Source organism: Penaeus chinensis, chromosome 16 (genome assembly GCF_019202785.1).
Source record: "Penaeus chinensis breed Huanghai No. 1 chromosome 16, ASM1920278v2, whole genome shotgun sequence".
Classification (NCBI taxonomy): Eukaryota; Metazoa; Arthropoda; class Malacostraca; order Decapoda; family Penaeidae; genus Penaeus; species Penaeus chinensis.
This window is the reverse complement of record NC_061834.1, coordinates 37,659,544-37,669,543: the sequence shown is the minus strand read 5'-3', so window position 1 is coordinate 37,669,543 and position 10,000 is coordinate 37,659,544. Positions and strand designations below refer to the sequence as shown.

General features: G+C 42.1%; 1 protein-coding gene across 1 annotated transcript in view; it reads left to right on the top strand.

Annotated features, from left to right (window-relative positions):
* The window catches only part of LOC125033313 (plexin-B-like), a 20,426-nt gene extending 19,465 nt beyond the window's left edge, over positions 1 to 961 (top strand). The window contains exons 10-11 of the mRNA XM_047624696.1: positions 1 to 109; positions 667 to 961. The exon at positions 1 to 109 is cut by the window's left edge and continues 50 nt beyond it. Of these exons, the coding sequence (XP_047480652.1) occupies positions 1 to 109; positions 667 to 822 (265 nt within the window). The 3' untranslated portion in view covers positions 823 to 961. The remainder of the gene's footprint in view (positions 110 to 666) is intronic.
* Positions 962 to 10,000: the final 9,039 nt, after the last annotated feature.

Here is a 10,000-nt window from a genome sequence, read left to right as displayed (position 1 = left end):
GGAGCTGGGCCAGCACATGCAGCAGCTCTCGGCCGCCCACCAGGGCCACTTCGACAACCTGGCCGCCCTCAAGGAGCTCTACATCTACGTCACCAAGTACCACGAGCTGGTGAGTGGCCTCCTGCCCGGGATCGGAAAAACCTTTGTTGTTTGTGCTTGTATCGCTTAGGCCCTCGGGTATTGACTTCCTCGCGTGGGAATCTTAGATCAGGCTCAATCTGATGACCGCGAAATATTAACACTAAATATATGAATAGATAGATTCAGCCAAAATCAATGGCAATTCCCGTCCGAGCCCCGACGGCCTCATGACCGGTAGCATGTGTGTGCGTGCTCTGTGCGCTGTGGCGACGCACACGCGCACACGTGGTTATGTGGCGGCCAGCTGACCCGGTCGGCGAGGCGGAAGTCATAATAACAAAATTGCCGGCTTGGAAATGAAAAGTTTCCCCGGGACGGCCAAACACTTAATTAATGCCATCATCTCGGGCGGCCGGACGCTCGCTCCGTGCCAGGGCCGGCGTCACGGGTCGGACGGGAGCCAAGTGCCGGGCTTTTAGGCGACCGATTTGATTTATTTGTAATTTATGTATTCGTGTACTTGTTTGTTCTTTTCTGCGTTCCCAGAGGCGGAATGTTCACGCGAGTTCCTTCTTCCCTTCGCAGATCCTGGAGTCTCTGGACGCCGACCCGTACTGCCGCAAGCTGAGCCTGGCGCACCGCCTGCAGTCCATCGGCTACATCCTGGAGTCGTACAGCCACGCTGGGCCGGTGGCGCCCATGCCGCCCCTGCAGCTGGCGGGGCAACTCTCCGAGCTGTGAACGCCCACACAGTGACGCCGCCCGCGGTCTCTCCTCCAGGACACCCACCAGTGAACGCCCTCGCGATGCGCCGCGACCTGACGGCAGACACTCTCTGTGGACACGAACCCTTTTTATAGCAAAGACTTGGAAGCGGCTCCCCGTGGGCCCGCGAGGGCGCCGCCGAGCCGCGAGGGCGCCGCCGAGCCGCGCCGGCGCTCCTCCTAGTGCAATAAGGGACTCCTTGTGTTGTGTGGCGACATGCAAATGCAATTTGTATTGGATTTTTTAATTATTTTTCACGAACGGTTTTGTTGTTTGATGAAGAGGAAACCCCTTTTTCCATGCAAGCGATGGAAGCCTCCTTTTTTTACGACGGTGATTACTGTACATATTTAAGACAATCTGACGGTGGGTGCGCGTGCGCGCCGCCTCGAGAGAGACACCTTTGCCCGCGCACGGCAAGCTGAATGTGATACTTGGGATTTCATATTTATGTGTTAGTCGCTGTGTTCTAGTGCTAGTGCCTAAGGATACAATGTTCCTTGTTTTTCATTGAAGTGCTTCTCAGTCACTCCTCACGTGCAAAAGCCTTGGGCGCCGCAGGACCGGGCTCCTCCGGCGGCACCGAACGAGCGTAACTGGTCTGCTGCGGATGAGCGAAAACTCTCGTGATGTTTATTTCTGTTTGTACATACACACTTATCTCTCTCTCTCATTTTTATATAAGCTCCTTAACAAGATGGGGATTAATAGCAATGGAAGCGGAAGAGTGGGTGGCCGGCATTTGGATGTTTGCTGTTTTTCTGCTCGACACAGCTGTAAGCAATGTAAGGAAACAATACATTTCGTGAGTTTATGCATTTTATACTACTTTTTACAGTTGCTTTTAATTTTGTTTTGTCTTTCGGGGGGGAAGTGAAAATGCAGAAACAAATAAGAGATAGAATCTCTTGAACAAATGCCTCGTCTTTGATATATGAAGCTTGGTGCTAAAAAAAATAAAAAGTTCACGTAGGAGGAAAACAAATAAAAAACTATGAATAAAGAATAAGGAAGACATTTTTTTGACACGTCGATTCTTTACAGAACTTATTCCTGAAATCTTATGTAACGCCATGAAGTGATAGGTACCAGTTTCTCTCCCGTCTCCATCCAATAAGTCCACTAGTCTCCTTTTTTACACATATATAATTTATCCAGTTAGGCATTTTTTTTTTGTATATAGCCGTTTCTATTACCCTCGTGTTGATGGCAATGCCGTCTTTATCTGTGTATTTAATTTCTTTTTTTTCCCTAGGATGTATGTTTATATATATTTCTCGTCTGGACTAATTGAGAATCTGACATGCATGTAGAGAGAAAAGGCTTTTTTTGAATGAAACACAGTGCTTTCTGCATGATTACCACTGTATTGGAAGAACATTTATATTCAAGTCCAGTATTGAGCCAGGAGTATTATGAATATTGTCACAGTTACCGCACACTTTTTACCACTCTCATGTACCCTTTTTGTCTCTTTAGATAAAAATAAAACACCTTTTTGACAAGTCGCCTAACAGCTCTCTAATAACATTCCTCTTCGTCTCACTATCAATGTTTCTACGACTATTTATTACCCACAACGGAATTGAATGGATTTCAATTGAACTTTCTGCAGTTTTACTGTTGTTTTTTTTCGCTTTTAAGTTTCACCTGAGAAGGTCAAATTTTTTTCCTGCCCTCAATTTTGTTTTTTTCTTTTTTTTTCTTTTCTCTGTCTTAACTGAGATTTTTTTTATTATTTGTTTTATATTTTCTCTCCTTTTTATACTTCCTTCCCGCCTTCTTCTCACACTCATTCCCCTCCCCCTCCCCTCCCCCCTCCCCCCTTTCTCCTTCCTTCCTTCCTTTTTTCTCCCCTAACCGCCCATTTTTATGCCTCCCTTTCTCTCCTTCCTCTTATTCTTATTCCTCCCTTCCTCTTCCTCCTTCCTACCTTCTCCTCCCTATCTTCCTCCCTACCTTCCTCCCTACCTTCCTCCCTACCTTCCTCCCTACCTTCCTCCCTCCTCCTCCCTACCTTCCTTTCCTCTTCCTCTTCCTCTTCCTCTTCCTCTCCCCCCCTCCCCTACCCCCTTCCCTTGCAGCGCGTGGTTAGTGACTACTGGTCCCTGTGGCATGGTAAATGAACACTCTGCTATGCAACAACAAAAATAAAAAAAATTATAAAAAAAAATATGATGATAATAGTATCTGCTTAGGTCAGCTGCTAAAAATACTTTGAGGTGACGAAGAAATTTGGGGACATTGTATAAACCTGTACAGAGAAGTTTTGTTATTGTAAAGTATTTTTGTAAATGTGAGTATGAGGGCATTGTGTAAAATCTTGCAACTTTACTACAAATAAAGTGAGTGCCAAGAGATGTGTCTATTTTGATATCCTTATTGGTTATTGCCATTTATTTATGGCGTTGGTGATGTGTCATGTTGACACGAGGGGAAGGAAAATGGCCAGGTGGGTCCATTTTTGTACATGTTTTATGTGTGTGTGTATACATGCGCAAGCGCACGGACGGACACACACACACGCGCGCGCGCACACACACACACACACACACACACACACACACACACACACACACACACACACACACACACACACACACACACATACACACACGCATACAATCTCTCTCTCTCTATATATATATCTCTCTCTCTCTCTCTCTCTCTCTCTCTCTCTCTCTCTCTCTCTCTCTCTCTCTCTCTCTCTCTCTCTCTCTCTCTCTTTCTCTCCAACTCTCTCACACACACACACATTCACACACATGCATATATACATACATATATACATACATATATACATACATATATACATTAAACCAAACATTTATTTCTTCGCGTCCGAGTGCACAGTAGTTCAAACAAACATGCAAAAATGTTTACTTCCATACCAAATATGGTAATTGCAAAATCAGTGCTGAAAACGTACTGAAGTTGGAAATACAAGAATGAATTCACTGTTATGGAAAAAAGTGGGCAATGTTGTCTAAACAATACCTATTAAGAATTAATTCAAATAAAAGAAATAAAATCACCTGATGAATATTTATGCCAATTGTGTCAGCAGCAAAAAAAAAAAAAAAAAAGAAAGAAAAAATAAATATACTTATGTTACATAAAATTAATTGAAGCAGATACATAGTTCTTTGGAAAAAAAACTTGCTAATTAGTGTCTCATTACTGTGCTAATAAGATTACATATCTAATTATTATTATGACATTGTTATTATTATTACTGATTTTTATACTTCTAAAATTGAACAAAAAAATACCTTATTCCCTACACTTCCCAAAATTGTATTCTGTCACGGAAAGGACAAACAGTTTTACCTCCCACGGAAAAAAAAAAAAAATAATAATAACAATAATAAAAGTTATTATTATTAGTTTTATTATTATTATTATACATTTAAACATAACCACCAGCATCGACCCGGACTCCCATTGCATTATAAACCGAAAGCGATTTACCAACTGCACAATTCTCAAAAGGAATCGACCACAAACGTTACTGAGCTTGCGAGACTTTGATATGAGCAATTGCAAGATCCACACACCCACTGTTGCACGCTAATCCATCTCGGCTGTCGGCTTGACCGGGCCGGGGAATACCCGCACTCAGTCTCCGCATAAAGTATAAACAGCAAAGTCCCGCGCTGCAGGCCGGCAATATTCGCCAGTGTAGTAGCAGGCCGGCCATTACTCTTGTTGCATGGGTGTTGCAAAACATTATCTTATAACATTATATACGAGACAGGCGTATGCTGTGCGACGTGCACTTTAGAATAACGTTCGGGTGAAGCTCACGTGCGTATAGTCCTTTCTTCCCCTCGCGCAAATAGAGATAGATAAATGAAGAGTTAAACAGAAATATGCGTGTGTATATGTATAGATGTATATTTGCGCGCGCGCGCACACGTAAACACACGTAAACACACACACACACACACACACACACACACACACACACACACACACACACACACACACACACACACACACACGCAAACACACACACACACACACACACACACACACACACACACACACACACACACACACACACACACACACACACACACACACTACATATCAACAAAAAATATGTATAGAAACCTTATCGAAGAAGGCGCAAAGACGCCGTAGACTTAACATCAATAACCGTATTTGCTCAAATGTTATCATAACATTAAAGAAAATGCCTTTTTCTAGCCTCTGGAGTCACTGACCTTCCGTATCATCGAATCATGTCAGTTCGCTACAGCAGGGCATTCGTATTCCAAAGCCTTCGGAATATAAATCAAATATTTACGAACGAATGACCTTTTGGCACACAAGAGTTGGACCTGAGCTGAGAGAGCGGGAGGGGGGTGGAGGGGGGGGTGGAGGGAGGGAGAGAGAGATTAGAGACAGAGACAGACAGAGACAGGGACAGGGACAGGGACAGGGACAGGGACAGGGACAGGGACAGGGACAGGGACAGGGACAGGGACAGGGACAGGGACAGGGACAGGGACAGGGACAGGATGGAAGGGGGAGAGAAAAGAGAGAATTGGGATAACAAGAGAATGAAAGAAAGGAAATAAAAAAAATAAAGAAAAGTGAGCGAAAAAAAAGAGAGAAAATAGGTTATGTCATTGACCGAAAATTGACAATATTTTACATCCTTATTTACTATTGGTGGAGCCCCGAGAGCGTGTCCGAAGGAGCAATATTGGGTTAGAGAAAAAAAAAGCACACACACACACACACACACACACACACACACACACACACGCACACACACACACACACACACACACACACACACACACTTACTTACTTAATGGGGGCCGCATTTGACCGACATTTTTCACTGACAAGACGTAATGTGGTGATTTAGCGACACTACTAGCTTGAATGTTGTCGCTTTGCTTCCTTCATTATTGAAGCCTTTTTTTAAGGAATGATTTTGTGAACGTCGATAAAGATTAAAATTGCATGCGACTGGAGGTTCTTCAGTTATTCATACTTGGAATTTTTTCTAACTGCCTCGTTATTACCACCTTGTATTGTGAAAAGGTAAAACAAGTGTAAAGATAAAAAGTATAAGCATAAAGATACAAGTATAAAGATGAAAAAAGGAGAAAAATGAAAGTTGTTGATAATGTTGAAGGATTATAATAGCACCAATAATCCTGAGCGTAATAAACACATCAAGGAAAATGGAGTTAATGTATTTCGCTAAAGGAGGGAAATGGGGATATTGGAGGAAAGAGTAATAATGAAAGTAATAAAACAAATAATAAATAACCAGAAGTTTTTTTTTTCTTTTTTTTTTTCTTTCTTTCTAAATGGACTATCCATTCCGAACGTACTTTAACTTAATGTAAATCTTGTGAGTCGATTTTCTTGACAAAGTGCCTTTCATTCGTCGAATAAAGAAAAAATAGATATATAATAATGGAAGCAAGAAGCAAGGAAAGTGAGAATTAGAATAATGGAATAAGAAGGATTAGAATAAAGGCATAGATTAATTAGAATAAGAAGATTAAAAACATGATCAAGGAATTATAAAGAGGATTACGAAGATGAACCTTCTTATCACTCAAAAAAAGATGAATAAAATAAAGATAAAAGGAAATATAGTAAAGAAATAATAAAGATAACTGTCAATGTTTTTTTTCCGATAATGCAATTATTTTTCAAGAAAGACATGCTCGGTGCGTCAGGCAAAGCGATGGAGGAAACTGTTGGAGAGAGGAATGAGGGAGAAAGAATGGGGGGGGAAACGTATCGATCCTTTTTTATATACCCTCGCTAACACACGCATAAACATTTCCCTTAGCGAAGTGTTTCTCACTGAAATATATCAAACCGACATGCTCGTTCACAGATGATTTCAATGTCTAACCCATATATATCTTGTCTAATCAAATGTGGCGTGGGTTTCCCGTAGAGTCAAACCCATACTCTTGCTTTCTCCTACAATGGCTCCACATTTTTCCCCCGTCGGAGTTCCATTAAAGAGAGACGAAGCTGAATGGAGGAAGGCATGCTCGGTTATGGCAACGGAACGATTCAATGGCCGTGCCAAGGCGAAGTAATGTGTGTGGGAATGTATGTACGTGTGTTTATTTAGGTTTGTTTACGTGTGGTTGTGTGTGTGTTTGTTTGTGTATGTGTTTGTGTACGTGTGTTTATGGATGTGTTTGTTTATGTATGTGTGTTTATGTATGTGTTTATGTTCGTGTATGTGTGTTTGTGTACGTGTGTTTATGTATGTGTTTATGTTCGTGTATGTGTGTTTGCGTACGTGTGTTTATGTATGTCTGTGTATGTGTGTTTATGTATATGTTTATGTGTGTTTGTGTATGTGTGTTTATGTATATGTTTATGTGTGTCTATGTATGTGTTTGTGTATGTTTGTGTGTGTGTGTTTGTGTACGTGTGTTTATGTATGTTTGTGTGTGTGTTTATGTATGTGCTTGTGTGTGTTTGTATACGTGTGTTTATGTACGTAAGTTTATGTACGTGTGTTTAGGTGAGTGTTTGTGATTTTTTACGTAAATAAGTAAATATGTAGAGATAAACAGAGAGAAAGATAGATATATCAATATGTATGGAAATGATAGATAGATAGATAGATAGATAGATAGATAAAAAGATATATCGCTATGTAGATAGAAAGATAGACAGGTAGATAGATAAAGGGATACACTTTCATCCTCACCAACTCGTCATACAAAAGAAACACAATCCACGATAAATGAATAAAAAAAAATAACGAAATAAATGCAATAAATGAAACAAAAATAAAAATAATAATAACTATAATCAACAACAAATAAGCATTTTTCCCACACATCCTAAAGGTAAAGAGACGTTTCGGAGTAAATAAAATAAAAAAAAAAAACGAAAAAGCAAAAAAAAAAAAAAAAAAAAAAAAGCACTTTCCTTAGAGCCGAAGGAGGGGGGGGGGGAGAGGAATAAAGCCCCCCCCCCCCCCCCCAACATCTGCGCCAGAAAAGATAATCGGCGGTTGATGACAAAACATAAAAACATTTTTATATATTTGGCCGCGACGCGACGGACGGGCGGCATTGCCAAGGCTGGCGTCAACATCTGTATTTTTTATTTATTTTGTCTTTATTTTTGACGCTTTTTTTTCTTACCGCGTTTTTTTTTTTTTTTTGCGTGTGTGTATGTGTACCGCGCAGAAACTTGTCTCTTCAACAGACTCGGCTCAACTAGCGGTAATGTGAGCAATAAGTCCCTAATACTGCCTCCTTCTGGGCGGTGGGGAAGAGGTGGGGAGGGGGAGGGGGAGGGGGAGGGGGGAGGAGAGAAGGAAGGAGGGAAGGTGTGGGGAAGACGGGGGAAGGGGAGGAGAGAGGGAGGGATGGGGGGGAGGGAAGGAAAGAGGGGGGGATGGGGGGAGGGAAGGAAAGAGGGGGGGATGGGGGGAGGGAAGGAGAGAGGGAGGGAGGGGGGTATGTGGGGAAGAGGGGGGGAAGGGGAGGAGCGAGGGAGAGGGATGGGTGTGGGGAAGAAGAGGAGCTGGGGAAGAAAGAGGGAAAAGGAAGGTATTCGAAGGAGAGGAAAGGGGAAGGGGGTAGGGTAGGAGCCTGTGTTGGAGGAAGGGGGAAAGGAAGGGGAGAGGCATAGGCAAGAGGGGGACGACCAGGGGATAGGGTATGTGGCATGGGGTAGGTAGGGGTAAGGATAAAGAAAGGAGAAAGGCTAGGACAAGGATTGGCGTGGGGGGGGGGGGGCAAGGAAAGGGGAAGAGGTTGGGGGAAGAAAGAGGGACAGAGAGAAGGACTAAAGAAGAGATGGGATAGAAAGTGGGGATAGACAGATGAGAAGGGAATTAGCGGGGGTGAAGGGGGGAGAGGGAAGAGGGGGGGAGGGGGAGGTAGCCTAGTTCTGAGACAAAAGTAAATTCCGGAGATTGTAAAACGGGCAAAAGTTTCTGACACATCGCTCGTAAGGTCGTCCTTTATTAAGGCACTAAAAAACATTCAGGCAATTAAACCCTTCGTCAGCTGCCGTGCCACTTCGCCCTGGCACTCGTCGATTCGCGGATGAGGCGGGGGGACGGCGGGGGGGGGGGGGGCGAATGAACTCCTGAAAGCAAGTCAAGAGAGATGGAGAGATGTAGATGTAAAGACAGACACACACACTCTCTCTCTCTCTCTCTCACACACACACACACACACACACACACACACACACACACACACACACACACACACACACACACACACACACACATACTTACACACACACAGACACACACACACACATATATATATATATATATGTATATTGTTACTATCATTACTCTCTCTCTCTCTCTCTCTCTCTCTCTCTCTCTCTATATATATATATATATATATATATACACACATAGTCAATGGTAATAGTAGTAAGCGTAATGATAAAATAACAATAATAATGACGATGATAGCAACAATAAAAATTATAGGCATAATAACAAAACCAATAACAAAAACCTTAATCGCAAAAAAGATCACATAAAATCAATCATCCTTATATAGAAGAAAAAGAAAAAAAAAACGCGGGACGAAAAGACACCCTAATTCCTTCACAAAAAAAGGAAAGAAAAGAAGAAAAAAATCATCGCGTTGGTCGAAGTTAACGAATCGATTTTCCATGCTAATCTATCCGGAGAGAGGAGCTGTCAACGAAACTCTGCCTCGAATAGGAAACATCTCATATATGTAGCCCCAGCATGCCCCCTTCTACACGTAACTTGAGCAAAGTCCGGTTTGAACTGCGTAATGGGATCTTCTTCAAACCATGTATCTATCTTTCTATCTGTCTATCGATTTATCCGTATATCATCATTATTTATTTATCTACACATCTATTTCTATTATTTTTTTCCTAAGTGGTCGTAATTTTACCTCTCCATTCGGTCAGAATTTATGTCATGTATGAACCGGCCGAATGTGTATGTATCTTTTAAGTACAGAACATTTCCATGTGAGTAATGTTCGTGTAAGTATATATAGGTGTGCGTATTTGTCTAAGTAATATCGGGATTCGTATCTCATAGTGCTAAATGAGAGACTATGGAAGATGATAAATTGACCAGTGAAAATTCCTTGGCATCTGGAAAGCTCTTTGATCTGAATCATAATGGCAG